The sequence below is a fragment of the Pelophylax lessonae genome (genome assembly GCF_965119305.1).
Source record: "Pelophylax lessonae genome assembly, chromosome: 5".
Lineage (NCBI taxonomy): Eukaryota > Metazoa > Chordata > Amphibia > Anura > Ranidae > Pelophylax > Pelophylax lessonae.
In genome coordinates this window covers 308,542,079-308,562,277 of record NC_138772.1, presented here as the reverse complement: position 1 = coordinate 308,562,277, position 20,199 = coordinate 308,542,079, and the positions used below count along the sequence as shown (strand labels likewise).

The window sequence follows — 20,199 nt, the reverse complement described above, 5'->3', positions numbered from 1 at the left end:
CACTGTATGCGGGAACACATTTAGTGATAGCAGCAGCCTCATGTTATATATAGGAATAAGTGGCAGCACACAGCATCTATATTAGTATTATTATTATTTTTTTTTACATATTTCTTGATAAATATTACCCAATGAATACAGAAAAGGGTAGTATATGACTATGTGGTCAGCAGGCAATCACTGTATGGAGTTCAGCATTTAACACATGGATAGTCTACAAATGCATGTCTAAAATACTGTATGTACTACTATCAGGTATACTTAATTGTAATTGCCAATATCCTACAATGTGCTTTCTTTCCAGAGCTATGTGTTTTGCTGTTCGCAGTAGGTTTAGAGGTCGCCAATTTTTGACTAATTCACCTGTATAACAGATTGCAGAGATTGACTTCAATGAATAATTCAGTTTTATTGGGAATCTGCTTAGCAGAACGAAATCTGCCTATTACGCGCTGCCTAAAACAGAACACAATTTCCCTTTTTAATAATATGCTCATCTTACAAAAGCTTCATTTCCACATAGTGCTATACAACACCTGCAGTTGAAATACTGGCAAACTGTCAGAGAAGGAAGAGAAGAAATGATTAGCCGCAAACATTTGTATAATTGGTTAGAGGAAAATTCTTGATTTGTGAGCCATGTATCAGAGATGGCAGAACATATTTCCTTACACAAACTACTCACTCAGTTATTGGTGGCAGATCCTGTCCCTTTTACAGAGATAAAGTACCAAGAGAGACTACACTTATCTCTGTGCATACCTCATCCCTTTTGTCTGCTCCCAACCTGGATCAAGCCTGACATACACCCTTACAAGCATAAAGGAAACTGTAGGGTGGATTTACTAAAAGCAAATAGACTGTGCACTCTGCAAGTGCAGTTGCTCCAAGCCCTTAGTAAATGAGCAGAAGCTCTGCTGACTTCCATTATCCAATCATGTGCAAGCAAAAATGCTGTTTTTTTTTTTTTTAATTACCCTTTTGCAAAGTGAAAGCCTTCATTAATTTACTAACCCCTGTAACAACTGCACTTTGCGCAGTCTATTTGTCTTTAGTAAATCAACCGCACTGTAATTTGATATAAAAAAAATTCAAGCAGTTAACAAATGGCCGCAAGCTACCTTTAAAGTGGTTCTAAAAACAGAAGTTTTTTTTTATCTTAATGCATGCTATGCATAAAAAACCTTCTGTGTGCAGCAACCCCCCCTTAGTCGCCCTAATACTCACCTGAGTGTCATCTCAATTCAGCAATGTTGCACGAGTGACTCAGCTGTCTGGGACTCCCCCTCCTGATTGGCTGAGGCACATAGCAGGTGCCTATGGCTCCCGCTGCTGTCATGTCTGTGAGCCTATGAGGAGGGGGGGGCGAAACGCGTTTCAATGTCTGAAAGGACACACAAGGCAGCGGCTTGGCTCGGGTGCCCCCATAGCAAGCTGCTTGCTGTGGGGGCACTCGTTAGTAGGGAGAGGCCAGGAGCGCTGGTGTGGGACCTGAGAAGAGAAGGATCTGGGTTGCGCTATGCAAAACCACTGCACAGAGCAGGTAAGCATGACTTTAGTATCACTGTAACCACTTACCGACCGCCCCACACAGATTTACTGCGGCAGGGCGGATCGGCTAGCATAATCACGTAGATCACGCAGAAAAATAGTGAGTAATATGAGTGCATTTTCATAAGTATATTTGCATAGGAAGAAAGTATTTTTGGAGCACATATCGTTTCCTACTCAGGAGATACAATGCATATTCTTGTATTCTTGTATTAATTTTACTAAGTTTTGATTCTTTTTTTTTTTTTTTTTTGAGCTGCATGATCTTATCCCCGGCATAAAAATCTGGTGAGTCCTCAGTGGTACGTTTTTGCTGTCAAATGTACCTATACTTACTGTAGATGTTAGATCCTCTCATCCACTAGGGATTGAAGATCACTATGAATGCATTAAAATTCAAGTCTGTTCACAGTTAAAAAAAGGTTGTGTTTTCACAGCAACCTGCAAAGGTAAACAATTTAAATTGGTTCGCTTTCCGGATCTGGGTGTATTGATACTCGTAAAAGTGTCCAATTTATTTTATCACTTTCAGTAAACTTTCCCCTATGAGGGTCATTGTGTAGCTACTTGGGGTGTGTTTACTATACACAGGATTTTTTTGTGTTAGTTTTCAGGCTTTCCCTATTAGTAAGGGGTTTTTGGACTTTGAGCAAGTTTTTTTTTTTTTTTTTTTACTGGGGTTGTTGACGGCCATTGTAGAGATTTCCTCTTGTTGGGACTAAAGTAATGGAAAATCTCTTCAGCTGGGGGACATAGACTGCAACATAACTTATTTTTTAAGTTAAACTGGAAGGGTAAGAACCTCTGTATGGCTAAAAAAAGAAAATGTGAATGGAAGTGACACACATTTGTTGAGAAGGTCCAGATATTACATTATTCCCATAAAGGTTAAGGTGGGAGCAATAGAAAGAGTATTCAATGCATTTCTAAGGACATCTCCATATCAATACAATATCAGTACAATTTCCCCCCTTGGGGTCATAGTTAAAACAAAATCCCCAATAGCCAAAAGCAATGGATGTATAAATTTACCGTAATAAGTTGGGTAACACTGGATTAATAGCTTCAAACAAATGTGGGAATTAGAATATACAGTAATTAGGGGATATTATATTGATATTGTATTGATATGGACATCTCCATATCAATACAATATCAGTACAATTTCCCCCCTTGGGGTCATAGTTAAAACAAAATCCCCAATAGCCAAAAGCAATGGATGTATAAATTTACCGTAATAAGTTGGGTAACACTGAATTAATAGCTTCAAACAAATGTGGGAATTAGAATATACAGTAATTAGGGGATATTATATTGATATTATATTGATATGGACATCTCCATATCAATACAATATCAGTACAATTTCCCCCCTTGGGGTCATAGTTAAAACAAAATCCACAATAGCCAAAAGCAATGGATTTATAAATTTACCGTAATAAGTTGGGTAACACTGAATTAATAGCTTCAAACAAATGTGGGAATTAGAATATACAGTAATTAGGGGATATTATATTGATATTATATTGATATGGACATCTCCATATCAATACAATATCAGTACAATTTCCCCCCTTGGGGTCATAGTTAAAACAAAATCCCCAATAGCCAAAAGCAATGGATGTATAAATTTACCGTAATAAGTTGGGTAACACTGAATTAATAGCTTCAAACAAATGTGGGAATTAGAATATACAGTAATTAGGGGATATTATATTGATATGGTGATATCCTTATGTTTTTTTCTTCAGTCCTAATGGAGGGAGTGTCTATGGACCCCTAAAATGTGGCGGCTACTCTTTTAATAGTCATCTGACCCTTACTGGAATAAAATGGTATCTAAACCTTTCCTGGCGTGGCACTTTACTTCACATTTTTAATACATTACAATATCATCAAAAAATGGTGATCCTCTGAGATGTAGAAGCTGCCTGTCCAAGAACCAGATAACCTTTATCAACATCATTACTTTAAGATAGGCTAGAAATACCAATAAGATCATCTCAAGGGTCCAGTGCTATTTTTTCACTTACCCTAAGGTTAGTTTTACTGTCTGCGTCTTCTTGTTCCTATGACAACCTGTCTCCTGATTTCTTGTCCTAATGTCACAGGTTGTCACAGGGGAAAGACAGTAATAAGTATTTCCTCTGGGGTGGGGCTGATGGCGGCATAGGAGAGGACTCACTTTTCATTGCTCCTGCTGCTTATCCTGATACCGTTCCTCTCCCCGGCCTCACACATACCTCTGTCAGACTGCCCAGCAGACTGTGAGACCTGGAGTGTTCACTGTGCCAGCTGCTACTCTCCTTCCCAGCCTGCACAACTAAGATAATGAGAAAGAACAAAGAGGAGGGAGCAGCCCCAAACCCTCAACATAGCGCCATTGCAGCTCTGCCTTAGATAGCTCCACATGAAAAAAATTAAGACAAGGACACAGTGAGTACCAAAGGGAAACAATCCAAGCCACAGGGAAAAGACTCCACCAGGGATATGTTATAATATGCCCAAAATCTTCCCACTCCTTACTGCCAGTCCTCCAGCTCTGATATGGATACACACACTGCAGGAGGGGGACAGGAGCCTATAACTCTAGCCATGCTTACAGACCAGGATGACTTGTCGCAGGATGAGCAAGAAGCAGGCTCTATAGATCAGAAGCAACCCACTCTGAGTGAAATATTACAGGCGGTCAACAAGTGCACTGCATCTGTGAACACCTTTGAGGAAATGCAAGATTGGTTCAACCTCCCACAGTCCATGCACTTTTATTACCTCCAACTTAAAAAACTCAGTGGAGGTGCAGGGTGCCCCCATGGTATGGAGTCAATCCCCAACTCCAATTTTCAATATGATGTCTAGCATTTCCACCACTAAGGGCTTCATTTCCAGATGTTACACAATGTTGCTGGGCTTTCTTCATTAATTATGAGTAAAAGTAATTTTGATGAATTTTAGAGACAAATATATTTTTATTTGAAATTGCAAAAGGTAAAAGAACAGTGAACATCAAACAGAGTATATAATATTTTTGTCCAATAAATATAAAATTTGGCATATTAATACTTCTTATTTTTATATAATGCAAACAGGAGGAATTGTTGGCTCCTTTTTACATGTCTAAGACACTCTTTGGTTCCTCTATTGAAAAACACCTGTTGCATACAAATCTGGACAGCTCAAACTAAAATGTGTACGTAATTGAATGAGTCAGAGAAGTAAACCATTCTCTCCTCTATCTACAGCTCCTGCTGTTTTTCCTATTACAAAAAGCATATTGCTCCATGAATCCTGTATAATATACTGCATGTACCTTGTATTAAAGGCTTATTTGTAAAGCATACATTTTTATATACAGAGTAGCAATGCAGGTATGAAACATTAGTCTACAAATAAACCTTGTTTATGCTGCTATGCCTATTCTCATCCTTTAACAGCTAACTGGGGCATTCCACTGTCAGCCTGATACAATATTTTAGCTGGTGAGAAAAAAATATTGGAAATTTAAAATGAAGAAAGAAGTAATTAAACACAGAGATTAAAAAAAAAATAATAATAATGATAATTATGTTGCCGATTGTTTACATACAGTAAACAAATGGAATAAACTGTGACTTTTACATTTGCTTACAGCTCTTCAAATTGTAATTATGAAACAAGCAATACCTTGCCGACGTACTGGTAATCCGATCCGGTATATTCTTCAAGAAGGAAAAACTGATTCCACATCCAGCTTCTCTTAGACCGGCTCTTTTCCATGTCATTGCCTTGGCCAGGTTCCTGCTCCTCCAGCAGTGGCTCTGTGGTGGTGGTGGCAATAGTCCTATCCGGCAGTGGAGTTGTACAGCTTTTTTGGAGCTGACTCACCCAAAACACAAGCAGTAAAAAGCATCTGAAAGTCCTCATTTTTCAGAAACAGAGATGTGAGCAAAAAGCACACACGACTGAAGTTTTCCTTTTAATTCCCAAACTGGGTTATTTCTTCCACTATATACAGCATCAATCTTCTTGCTGTCCCATTTCTAGGTCTCTGGCTCTCAACGGATATCTGCAAGAAAATCCAACAGAAATTATAATTTGACATTACTGTATTTAAAGCTGCACAGTTAAACAAACAGTAAAGCCATCTAAAATGTGCCTTGCTACTTGAAGATCCTTTGGGAACGCACAGACTGAAAAAAAGCATTTAACACTCCATACTAGGAAAAACTGCTACTTACACACATAAATACTAAAAATATCTGGTCTACACCAAGAGGAAAAATCTGTGTTAAAAAGGCAGCCATAACATATCTTTATCCTATCTATCTATCTATCTATCTATCTATCTATCTATCTATCTATCTATCTATCTATCTATCTATCTATCTATCTATCTATCTATCTATCTATCTATCTATCTATCTATCTATCTATCTATCTATCTATCTATCTATCTATCTATCTATCTATCTATCTATCTATCTATCTTATTTAGCACCCTCCTCCATCCCCCTCAAAAAGCTTGATCTGAGATTTACAGGGTAACTATGGAGGACACCTGAGAAAACACTGTGGTTTGCAGGGCACCCTAAAAGGATGAAATACGTTTTACTGCATTAGGCCCGTTTTACACATACGCCCGTTTGTACGTTTTTCATCCCACCTTTGACGGTTGAAAAACTGATATCAATACCTCTCTATAGAACGGATGATCATCCATTTACATCAGTTTACATCCACATCCGTCAACAACCATTTTTTGAAACAGATCAAAGCCCTATTTTTCATCTGTTAAAAGCTGGAACGGATGAAAAATTGATGCAACGGGACAAACGGTCCATTTTTGCATTGGTAGTGGATATACAAAAAAAAAAAAAAACTGACATTAAACTGATGATAAAATGATGAGAAACTGATGAGCAACTGATGAAAAACTTGTGTAAACTTACTTTCTTTCTTTCTTTGAAAAAACATGACTGAACTGATTAAATGAACGGTCCGGTCAATATGTATGAAAGAGGCCTAACTCAAAAAAAGGATGGATAAGATAACAAGGTACTGAAGAGGATGAAATCATGAAATGACTGACTACTTTTTTTTAAGTATATATATATATTAAAAAATATACACTTTTTTAAGTATATATATATATATATATATATATATATATATATATATATATACAGTATGTACACTGCTCAAAAAAAAAAACAAAAAAAAACATCACATCTCAATAGGGTAAGATATCATGCTGGATATCTATACTGATATGGACCTGGGTAATGTGTTAGGAAGGAAAGGATGTCACATCATTTGATGGAAATGAAAATTATCAACCTACAGAGGGCTGAATTCAAAAACACCCTGAAAATCAAAGTGAAAAAATTATGCAGCAGGCTAGTCCATTTTGCTGAAATTTCATTGCAATAACTCAAAATGGTACTCAGTGGTTTGTATGGCCCCCACGTGGTTGTATGCATGCCTGACAATATTGAAGCATGCTTCCACTGAGACAATGGATGGTGTCCAGGGGTATTTCCTCCCAGATCTGGACCATGGCATCATTGAGCTTCTGAATAGGCAACCTGATGGGGTCAGATGGGGTCAGATGGGCCAAAACATAATATCCCAGAAGTGTTCCATTGGATTTAGGTCAGGGGAGTGTGGGGGCCATTCAATTGTATAAATTCCTTCATTCTCCAGGAACTGGCTGCATACTCTGATCAAATTGTATCATGTGGTCACATGATAAATATATAGCCAAGAAATGTCATCAGCACATCAAGGATTCCTCCAAAAGGATTCAAAACGTTATTCCGTGGTCACATGAAAAATATATAGCTGCTATATATTAATCTCGTGACCACTGAATAAAGCTTTGGACGCTTTTGAGGAATCCTTGATGTGCTGATGACATTTCTTCACTTTGAGGCTTAAGAAGGAGGTTCACACTCAGTACAATAAGATGGTTACACTACGTATAAAAAGTTGGAGGGTCACACCCGTTACAATAAATAGAAGGTTCACACTCAGTACAATAAGTAGGAGAGTCACACTCAGTACAATAAGTAGGAGGGTCACACCCATTACAATAAATAGAAGGTTCACACACAGTACAATAAGTAGGAGGGTCACACTCATTACAATAAATAGAAAGTTCATACTCAGTACAATAAGTAGGAGAGTCACACTCAGTACAATAAGTAGGAGGGTCACACCGATTACAATAAATAGAAGGTTCACACTCAGTACAATAAGTAGGAGAGTCACACTCAGTACAATAAGTAGGAGGGTCACACCGATTACAATAAATAGAAGGTTCACACTCAGTACAATAAGTAGGAGAGTCACACACAGTACAATAAGTAGGAAGGTCACACCCATTACAATAAATAGAAGGTTCATACTCAGTACAATAAGTAGGAGAGTCACACTCAGTACAATAAGTAGGAGGGTCACACCGATTACAATAAATAGAAGGTTCACACACAGTACAATAAGTAGGAGGGTCACACCCATTACAATAAATAGAAGGTTCATACTCAGTACAATAAGTAGGAGAGTCACACTCAGTACAATAAGTAGGAGGGTCACACCGATTACAATAAATAGAAGGTTCACACACAGTACAATAAGTAGGAGGGTCACACCCATTACAATAAATAGAAGGTTCATACTCAGTACAATAAGTAGGAGAGTCACACTCAGTACAATAAGTAGGAGGGTCACACCGATTACAATAAATAGAAGGTTCACACTCAGTACAATAAGTAGGAGAGTCACACACAGTACAATAAGTAGGAAGGTCACACCCATTACAATAAATAGAAGGTTCATACTCAGTACAATAAGTAGGAGGGTCACACCCATTACAATAAATAGAAGGTTCACACTCAGTACAATAAGTAGGAGAGTCACACTCAGTACAATAAGTAGGAGAGTCACACCCATTACAATAAATAGAAGGTTCACACTCAGTACAATAAGTAGGAGAGTCACACACAGTACAATAAGTAGGAGAGTCACACACAGTACAATAAGTAGGAGGGTCACACCCATTACAATAAATAGAAGGTTCACACTCAGTACAATAAGTAGGAGAGTCACACTCAGTACAATAAGTAGGAGAGTCACACACATTACAATAAATAGAAGGTTCACACTCAGTACAATAAGTAGGAGAGTCACACTTAGTACAATAAATGGAAAGTTCACTCTCAGTAAAATAAGAGAGTCACACACAGTACAATAAGTCGGAGAGTCATACTCAGTACAGTCCCACTAAAAAATCACAGATCCCTGCCATTAATAGTAAAAAAAAATTAAAATGACATAAAATGACATAAATCTTTCCCCTAGTTTGTAGACGCGATAACTTTTGTGCAAACCAATCAAAATATGCTTATTGGAGTTTTTTACCAAAAATATGTAGCAGAATACAAATTGGCCTAAAAGGATGAAAAAAATAATAGATTTTTACAGGATTGTCAAACTTTTATAGCGCAATAAATAAAAATTTCTCAGGTGATCAAATGCCACCAAAATAAATCTCTATTTGTGGGGAAAAAAAGTACTTGGAACAGCATCGCACGACTGCGCAATTGTCAGTTAAATTAACGCAGTGCCGAATCACAAAAAATGGCCTGATTATTATGGGGGCGAATCCTTCTGGTCCTGAAGTGGTTAACACTGTCTGTTAATCCTCATTTCGCTAGTGCTGTGAAGCACTCAGGCTATGTAAGGGGATTGATTCAGGTGTTTATGTTTGTTGAATAAAAGAGTTATGCTATGTGGAGGTGATTTGTCTTCCTTTCTTTGAGCTGTACCACTGACCCATGTTGAAACGTTTATTGCCTGTATTACATTCAAAGGTATCTGAGGAGGATCTGTGCTACATTGTCTAATTAAGTGCTATATCCTTTCTTTAATAGGTGAGAGTTTTCTTCCGCTGGTTTGGACACCTTGGTTTAAGAAAACACATTTCTTTTTATGGAGAAACATAAGGATTTCTAAAGAATTGTACATGTTTGGAAATTAATGGGAAGAAATGTTGACCCTTTGGACTTTGTCCACTTATTGTTTTGCACTATTTTAGTTAGTGGTTAATGTTTATTATAGAACACAATTTTTGTAGCACTGCAGTTTCTCATTTTTGTTATATGTTTTTTTTTTTTTTTTAACACTAATTTGATGGAGCAACCTTTCAAGGTGTATTTACTTTAGGTAGGCAGCACAGAAACAAATTATAATTGTTGCTGTTTTTGTTTTTTACCTTTGACCACACACTAAACAAGTGCCATTTTGTAAGATTATATACGTTATGTAGGAAGGCCATGCAGGGTTTTGATGGAAATCAACCTTGATCCTGACCAAATCAACGAAAGACTTAAAGCAGAACTTTACTCATAATAACTTGCTTCTAGCTGGAGGCTGCCATTTTACTGAAGACCAGAGCCCCCAAACAGCAGTAAATCATAAAGCGGAAGTGAACCCATTGATTTAACGGTTTCAAAAAACAGTTACATTCCTGGAATGCTGGGATTGCTAACTGTCACATTTGCTTGTGTCCTCAACCAAACTGTCAAACCATTAAATGGCTGATGTCATAACTGATCACATGTGCAGCACCATGGCTCTTGAATTTTAAACAGAAGCAGCGTCCTTGGCTAAAGGATAAGAAGGTTTAATTCTGCCTTATCCTCTTGAGGGCCTAGGCCAATGCACATTCACTTTTTTACTTTCTCTTTATTTTTCTCCCATGTTTTGTCACTCCTTCACTTTTGTGTGTGTTTTTCTCATTGATGAAGGGAGTGTACCCTGACGTCTAGGGGAAGAATGTGTGGCCCTCAGGTTCCTTCCTCCCCCTGCCTCTGGGGGGGTCTCTCTTCAGGAGAGCACCTCGACTAAATATGCAGGGTCGGCTTTGGCTGGCCTAGAAGAACGGGGTTTGCTAGGCATTCTGGCTAGGCAGGCCATGTAAAATTTTGTCCCTGTCAAGAGCCTTGCGCCCCAGGGGATCAGGGTAGAGGTCCTGCCCCTTCAGGGGGTGGACTAAAAGCACACCCTTAAGTGTACGTTTTAGTGTGTGTTCACATGGACATTTTTTGTACACTTACGGGTTTTTTCGTTCTAGGTTTTTGCACCACCACGGACTTAAAAGAATAAATTTGAGGTGCGTCCCACGCAAATATACAGCGGCAGGGTGGCCCTCCTGTGCGAACCGACATACTTGTATATCAGCTCTTGCTCTGGGGCTCACGCCGCTGGCGACCTGCTCTCACTGTGATTGGACACAGCGGGAGTCAATCTGCGATGTCTGCCGGGACCCACCGATAATAGGCAGAACAGTGGTCTGTCTATGTAAATGAGGCAGACCGCCATTCTGTCGCAAAGGTTGATGGAGATCTTGTGTTTCTGCTAAGCAGAAACATGGACCTCTGTCTTTCCCCATTTAGGCCAACCCCCCCACACACACACACAGTTAGAAGGCTCCCTAGGAGCACACCTAACCTAACTTATGTTAACCGCTTCCCTGCCAGTGTCATTTATACAGTGACAGTGCAATTTCTTTAGCACTGATCACTGTATTGGTGTCACTGGTCCCCAAAAAGTGTCACTTAGTGGCAAATTTGTCCGCTACAATGTCATAATCCCAATAAAAATTACTGATCGCCATCATTACTAGTAAATAAAAATAAATAAAAAATTTCATAAATCTATCCCATATATTTTAGATCCTATAACTTTTGCGCAAACCAGTCAATATACACTTATTGGGATTTTTTTACCAAAAATATGTAGCAGAATACAAATTGGCCTAAATTGATGAATAAATTAGATTTTTTTTACATTTTTTTATTGGATATGTTTTATAGCATAAAGTAAAAAATCTATTTTTTTTGTTTCAAAACTGTTGGTCTTTTTTGTTTATAGTTTTTTTGTTTTTTTTTGTTTGGCCAACTTCTGTTGAACAAGCATGCTGGAAAACCAGCAGCTGACCGACTCCCGATCAGCGATCTCAGTCAATGAGTGTGTTGATCAGAGTGTTCTGGTGGTGGGGCCGTCCCCATGTCAGAACACAACAGCTCAGCAGGGGAGATCACTGTACTAACTTCGGATGGTTAGTACAGCGGCCCCAACCGGAGCTGTCTGTTTTTGCTGTAGTGTGTACTAGGCATTAAGCAATTATGTTGTAGTGTAATTAGTATCAGGTTAAGATAACTGATTAAATGTAATGAACCAAAGTTGCTAGAGCTTACCTGCATTGCCAACATAACTCTTGTGACAACAGAATTAGAGCCTCACCAAACAGGCTACCTTCCAGAATAAGGGGGAGGGGGGGTAGGCATGCCCCCTCTTCTTCCCTCCCTCTGTACCATCAAATCATTTAGTTCCTAAGCAACCCCTTCGCCAAGGCTGAGCCACATGGCAGCTATGATAACATTTCTTATCTAACCGACTGCTAAGGAGACACTCGCATATGCACGCTCCTGGATGGTGCTTTTTGCCTTCATAGACATCACTTGGCAGGCCATGCCCCTGCTCCCTCCTTCTAGGAATCTAATGGATGATAACAGGACCTATCCACTGCCCTTAGTTCCCTCCTCTATCACCTGAAAGATCAAGGCAGTGGCATAAACTGAAGAGGATCTCGAGCTGAAATAAGGGATTACAGGTCAGTGTCTTGGGACAGGATGCCATTGAAGGGTACTGGAAAAAAATTTGGGATATATTATCTTTTTGCTTCTATGACAACAAGGGGGGGGGGGGTATTCACTACACTGTTCTCATACATTACATTTTTGTGCTCCTGTGATTGGCTTCCTGCTTTTTGACATCTTTTTATTTTTTTAATCGAAACACTGAGACTGATACCAGGTGACTATAATATGGAGAACCTGCCTCTTAGAAGTTGGGATGTAGGAAGAGATTGCAAGACATACACGTTCATTGCAAAAAGATGTATAGTAGAAAAGTGTGACAACTGAGCTTATTAAAATCAGTCATCTTGGAATATCTGAATAACAAAACAAAAAAATTAAGTGAACTTTATATTGTTAATTAAAGAAGAAAGTAACCTTTCATAGCTATAATAATTTCCCTTTGTGTTATATTATTAATAATCATGGATTCTTTTGAACAGACTGATATTAATTCTCCTTGGCAATGTGTTTTAGGTCTTGAATATTTGCTCACCTTTCTTAACAAGCAAGTATATAAAAAGCAACATCGTTATGATACACATCTGGTCCTCTTGATCATTTAAAAAAAACAGAATAACAAGCGTCAATCAATGCACCGACAATAAAAGACAACAACATATAACTGCAAAGCAGAACAGCTGTTGATCTTTGTGAACTATAATTGGCACAGACAACACTGCAGATTTCCCTACCTGTCTGCATAAACATTGTAGCATCTTATCCTACAAGATCTACATAGAACCTGAATACCAGGAACATGCAGCGAGTTTAGTTAATGAGGCAAAAAGTACTGTCCAAAGTGCAGTAACCCATAGCAACTAATACAACATCATTTTAAAGCCAACCTGTCGCAAGATGCTGAGGAACGTGCTTTATGTGGACACTGAAAGACAAGACAGAAACATGCTGCTTTAACTATAGGAGGACCAAGGGTTCTTTTTTGGTTGGGGGGGTGGGCATATTGCAGAAGTTTATCGCTGATTTTTTTCAGGTTTTGCTACACTTTGCTGATCACAGTCACTTTTTCCTGATCAAAGCTCCACTACACCAAAAAAAAAAAAACACAAAAAAAAAATGTAATTTGATAACTCTATGTGGTTATTATACAGATAGCATCATCGAAACAATGAACATGAAGTGAAGCAAGCTCCTGGAGGCAGTGGAGGACAGAAAAGTGTGGAGCTCTATGGTGCTTGAGGTCATGAAGAGTTGGACATAATTAAATGACTGAACAACAACATGTGGTTAATATTTGGTATGGAATAATAGCATTAAGTGTATCCATTCCTTATTTTGTTTACCATGTCTTTATTTATTTTTTCCTCCACAGCTATAAAGAAAGTAAGCTGCGCAGCAAAAGTAATAGTGACAAGGGGTTGGGTCAAACTATCCGCTATCAAGGGATGCTAGAGTGCTGGAGCCAAAAAATATATATGTATATATATATCTATGTATATGTATATATATATATATATATATATACACACAATATCTCACAAAAGTGAGTACACCCCTCACATTTTTGTAAATATTTTATTATATCTTTTCATGAAAAAATGACACTTTGCTACAATGTAAAGTAGTGAGTGTACAGCTTGTATAACAGTGTAAATTTGCTGTCCCCTGAAAATAACTCAACACACAGCCATTAATGTCTAAACCGCTGGCAACAAAAGTGAGTACACCCCTAAGTGAACATGTCCAAATTGGGCCCAATTAGCAATTTTTCCTTCCCGATGTCATGTGACTCATTAGTGTTACAAGGTTTTAGGTGTCAATGGGGAGCAGGTGTGTTAAATGTGGTGTTATTGCTCTCACTCTCTCATACTGGTCACTGGAAGTTCAACATGGCATCTCATGGCAAAGAGCTCTCTGAGGATCTGAAAAAAAAGAATTGTTGCTCTACATAAAGATGGACTAGGCTATAAGAAGACTGGCAAGGCCCTGAAACTGAGATGCAGCACGGTGACCAAGACCATACAGCTGTTAAACAGGACAGGTTCCACTCAGAATAGGCCTCGCCATGGTCGACCAAACAAGTTGAGTGCATGTGCTCAGCATCATATCCAGAGGTTGTCTTTGGGAAATAGATGTATGAGTGCTGTCAGCATTGCTGCAGAGGTTGAAGGGGTGGGGGTCAGCCTGTCAGTGCTCAGACCATACGCCGCACACTGCATCAAATTGGTCTGCATTGCTGTTATCCCAGAAGGAAGCCTCTTCTAAAGATTATGCACAAGAAAGCCCACAAACAGTTTGCTGAAGACAAGTAGACTAAGGCCCTAAATTACTGGAACCATGTCCTGTGGTCTGATGAGACCAAGAAAAACTTATTTGGTTCAGATGGTGTCAAGCATGTGTGGCGGCAACCAGGTGAGGAGTTTAAAGACAATTGTGTCTTGCCTAGAGTCAAGCATGGTAGTGGGAGTGTCATGGCCTGGGGCTGCATGAGTGCTGCCAGCACTGGGAAGCTACAGTTCATTGAGGGAACCATGAATGCCAACATGTACTGTGACATACTGAAGCAGAGCATGATTCGCTTTCTTCTGAGACTGGGCCCCAGGGCAGTATTCCAACATGATTACGACCCAAAACGCACCTCCAAGACGACCACTGCCTTGCTAAAGAAGCCGAGGATAAAGGTGATGGACTGGCCAAGCATGTCCCCAGGCCTAAACCCTATTGAGTATCCTCAAACGGAAGGTGGAGGAGTGTAAGGTCTCTAACATCCACTGGCTCCGTGATGTCATCATGAAGGATTGGAAGAGGACTCCAACCTATGAAGCTCTGGTGAACTCCATGCCTGATAAATAAAATGGCTGCTTCCCTTTTCCTCATCAATAATGCCCAAGAGGGTTAAGGCAGTGCTGGGAAATAATGGTGGCCACCCAAAATATTGACACATTAGGCACAATTTGGACATTTCCACTTAGGGGCTGCCAGCGGTTTATACATCAATGGCTGGGTGTTTAGTTATTTTGAGGGGACAGCAAATTTACACTGTCATACAGGCTGTACATTCACTACTTTACATTGTAGCAAAGTGAAATTTCTTCAGTGTTGTCACATGGAAAGAATTAATAAAATATTTACAAAAATGTGAGGGGTGTACTCACTTATGTGAGATACTGTGTATATATATATATATATATATATATATATTTATACACACACACAATATATACCATTCATCATTCATTCACATATAAACCATGTGAACAAAAGGTGACCTTGATCAGCACCCACGATACTGTTATACTTGGTCACAATTCATGCCAATGTCACGTTTGTTGCATATCCTGGTCTTTATGTAAATATAATGCAAAATATAAATAGAGTTATGTAGGGTTGGAAAAAAAAATAAAAAATATATATCTATATATATTATTTTTGTTTTTCTTTTGTAAGTTTTTCTTTTACCTTAGTTAACTGCATAGAGCTATCGGAACATTATTATAATACAGAATATCATCTTTTTAATCATAGAGAGCCTTTAATCAGCCTTGTTTATTAGGAAATGTCATACTATAATAGAGTAATTCATTTGTATATTGACAGTCGATAACACTTTCTGTAAATTTATGTAAAGGATTCCAGACCCTCAAAAGCTATTAATGAAACTCAGTTTCTAGTCATTTTGTCAATGACAGGCTGACAAGTTAAACCAAACAAAACTGAATCTATACAAAGGATGTCATTACTACAAAAAAAAAAAAAAAAAAGCCAGTCACTTGATGCCAGATGAAATGGATAGAATAAGGTCTCAGCAATGCAGTCACACTAATAATTATGTTGTCTTTTTAAACCTGTCACTCGGCTGGTGGGTCATTCTAAATCTGTCAGAAATCGCAAGACCTGAAATGTGCAATTGTCTCTACGAGATTCTTTCCCTTCCCATCCGTTCCTACTGCTTTCTCACTCTTGCTTCTCTCTCTGCCCTATTATAACCACCATGACATTAATACATGCTGCTCTATTCTCCTAGGTACAATTACAGAAGAAGGAAGACAGTACGATCGGCATGCACTAGAAAACCAAGCCACATGCTGCACCATATACCATTACAAACAGAGAAATTCTTCTCCTGTATACATTAAATCCAAGGGTAAAAAAAGAATCTATAACCCACATAGAAATTTATTTTAGCTCATTATGCTACTTACATTTTTAAACACTTCACTCTTGTGTGGGCCCTGATAGGTTGCATTGTCTCAGCGTTTAAACAACCTTGCAATTTACTGCTGGCAGAGGTAAAGAGTGTCAAGTGTCTGCCCAAGCGATCGGAAAATGAGACAGTACACAAAGGTTACTGTATCCACAGGAACAGCAGAATGTCCTATTAGAAGCTACCAGTTAATGACTATGACAGAAGCAACTGCAGTAGCGCTTGTATTTCCAGCACAGAAACATGTAGTTAAGCAGTTCCCAAGAAAACATCTGCTTTTTATTTCATTAGATGTGACTAATCAGCTCCTGCTTTCTGCCAACTGCAGCAAGCTTTATAATTAGTTACTTACATTATTGTTACTGCTGTTTAATGTCCACTTGTGAAGTACCCTAAACATCGGAGCTCACTAAAAACGGTTAGCGTTATAATAAACTGCTGCCTAAATAAGCTAACAACAAAACACCTTCGTAAACCAGTTCGCATGGACAGTTAGTTGAGTAAATGAGATTTATTTTTTTTTCATTGCGTACTGGCTGCAGAGCACTTGACACTTTTACTATATTGCCGCCATGGCAGAAAAAAATCACGAATTTCCTTATTTATTAAGAGCGATGAGCAAAGTGCTTGTTATGGGCTTCTCCATTTTTACATTGTTGTTGCTCTTTGTGCTAGCTTGTTAAAGTGAACATGTCAGACATTTTAAACTTAAAAGCAAAAGTCCTTCCAAAAAGCAGGCATCACAAGGAGCCTACTGTTACCTTTGTTAGTTTGAAAAGCCTATTCTTTGGGCCGTTTTGATCCTGGATTCACAGGTACATGAACACAGGTTTGACTTAGTGATATAGGCTATATTGTATTCAAAGAAGGTTGCGCCAATAATGTAACTTCATTTTTTTTTTTCAATAAAAAGAAGAAATAAAATTCACAATTTATTAGTGTAATATGTGCTATGAGATTCGTTAAAACAGATAATCCTGCAATACTCCTAAATTACTCCAACTCACCAATCGGTCAATTCACATTATTAGTGCAATATGTGCTATGAGATTCGTTAAAACAGATAATCCTGCAATACTCCCAAATTACTCCAACTCACCCATTGGTCAATTCACATTATTAGTGCAATATGTGCTATGAGATTCGTTAAAACAGATAATCCTGCAATACTCCCAAATTACTCCAACTCACCCATTGGTCAATTCACATTATTAGTGCAATATGTGCTATGAGATTCGTTAAAACAGATAATCCTGCAATACTCCCAAATTACTCCAACTCACCCATTGGTCAATTCACATTATCAGTGCAATATGTGCTATGAGATTCGTTAAAACAGATAATCCTGCAATACTCCTAAATTACTCCAACTCACCAATCAGTCAATTCATGTTTCATTAGTGCAATATGTGCTCTGAGATTAGTTAAAGCAGATAATCCTGCAATACTCCTAAATTACTCCAACTCACCCATCGGTCAATTCACATTATTAGTGCAATATGTGCTTTGAGATTCGTTAAAAAAGATAATCCTGCAAGACTCCTAAATTACTCCAACTCACCCAGATGTTATAGATCTTCCCAGCATGATATAAAATGTTTGATTCTCCCTACGCATTTCATCACAGTGGACTTCGTCAGGGGCTTGGGTCAGGGAATCTCCCATTATGCACTTTTTATTCATCCTTCACTAGATATCAGTGTTGCTGATTTTCTTCAGCCTATTTGCAGTCCCATCCTCTCTAAACGCATGCCTTCTAGCTATAGTTGCATAGCATTTCTCAGAGCAGGTTGCCTGATGCTAAGAGCAATGGACCATGCCTGTGTAATGTGTGCTGAAATAGCCAATTGCAATCTCTATTAGACCCCCATGATAGTGCATAAGCGCAACTTTAAAGGTTTTTTATTGCCACATGCAAATGGTCATACAATAGGACATTTTGAAAAATTTAATTTTACAAAATACAAGACAAATATACATAAGATAAGAAAAAAAAAAAAAAAAAAAAACAGACTTACAATGTACAACAGCACAGTTAATCATTTTACACAGTGTATGTACTTTTCCAAATTTGACCTTCCCAAAAGGTTGTATTATCCAGGGCCTGCGTATAAGGGGGGTTGGATGAATGCGTATCTCTGTACATGGATGATATGCTACTATATTTAAAGGATTCTCAGTCGCTGTCTATGGCCATCTCCCTTATTCAGGAAGTTGGGGATTATTCACCCATAATTCCTCTGTCAAATCAGAGACTATACTCAACCAGCGGTCACGTGCCTTTTAACACTGTCTACTCTCTACAAAAGCCAGTGCTAAATAATATTCAGATACCCGCTTAGTTTGTTCCAGTTTCAGCAAAAGAGCTTCTATCTTGGTGTTAACAAAGGAAACATTACCCCAACCATAGTGAGCCAACGCAACGTGTTTAAGTTGCACATACTGAAAATGCCATGAACTATGTATACCCCATTCCGCCAGTTGAGAAAAGGGTTTAAGCTTTCCGGCATAATAGAGCTGGTGAGCATATTTCACCCCATACTGTGCTCAATGTTACCCCTCCTGCAATTTATAAAATTCTCCCAAATTAAGATGATACCAAAGTGGGGCATTTGGAGAAAGAGATAAAGCAGAGTCAGACACCTTCTTTGAACATATTGCAAGGATACTTTTAGACACTGCCAAGACAGCCATACCCCCTTTTGAGGGAACCTCCCCTCTATAAAAGAAATGTAATAATTTCTTATAGGACATGGCTACAGCTGCTTCATCTACTGTGGCTGTATTATTAAGCTGGAGATACATTCTCTAATATGCGTACACCAACTGTGAGGCAAAGTAATACATACAATGTTTTGCTGCGCTTAATTACAAAACAATAACAATATAAATTACAAAAGCAGCCAGCACAAAAAAGTTGTTAAATTATAACTAAAAGACAAGACTATACATAGTGTGCAGCGCTAATTAAATTTTAAGCTTCATAACGAAGTAAAAAGGTCACTATTAAAGTGCATAAGAACACAGTCACAAGCAAAGATAAGGTTCCACTGAAAATAGGGATAGGAGATAGTCACCCAGATGAATCCCCTGAATAATCAGTCCCATATATGGATGGATAGATGATACCAAATCACCGGTATATAACACCGCATAAGAGAGCCTCCACTAGTCACCCAAAAGTGCAGCAGTTTACCAGAGGATGCAGATCCCCACAACAGAGATCTACATTAGCTCCAATTGATATCCACTGACCCTGGGCATACTCCTACAGCAGGTAATCACCATCCAGATGAATGAATCCTGAGAGAATGTATTCCATGCAAGGCTTGGCAATACAGGTATTCATTGCAAGCCAATGATCATTCCGAAAAATACAAGAAAACCTCTCATAGTGTAGTATGCAAGTAATAATTTATTAAAAAATTGAAATGCACTCACAAACAATCCAATGAATACAGCACAGCTCAGCATAAGTTCCCTGAGGGTTCTTCCTTTGTGTGGTTAGTATGGGTAGCAAGACCCGACCTCAGCCTAGATAGGGAGAATCTCTGGTAACGCTGGTAACACCTATTCCCCTACTGGTTTCGTCATAGAATGACGTCTTCAGGGGTCTGGCTAGAAGACGAGAGTCTTCCCCATTTATCTGGCCGGTAAACAGGAAGAAGGAAGATGCTGCATTCCAGCTAGCTCCCCCTCCTCTACACTAGATGCTAACCCATTGGAGATGCACTAACCAGGAAGGAGGGAAGCCCTACACTTCAAATGGCTCCACAAAGTAATACATACAACAGCGGGGCCAAC

The 20,199-nt window shown here is 38.6% G+C and overlaps 1 protein-coding gene across 1 annotated transcript in view; it reads right to left on the bottom strand.

Annotated features, from left to right (window-relative positions):
- The window catches only part of LOC309556963 (cadherin-6-like), a 567,199-nt gene that overhangs the window by 344,518 nt on the left and 202,482 nt on the right, over positions 1 to 20,199 (bottom strand). Inside the window, exon 2 of the mRNA XM_082259546.1 lies at positions 5,215 to 5,596. Coding sequence (XP_082115672.1) covers positions 5,215 to 5,454 — 240 coding nt within the window. The 5' untranslated portion in view covers positions 5,455 to 5,596. The remainder of the gene's footprint in view (positions 1 to 5,214; positions 5,597 to 20,199) is intronic.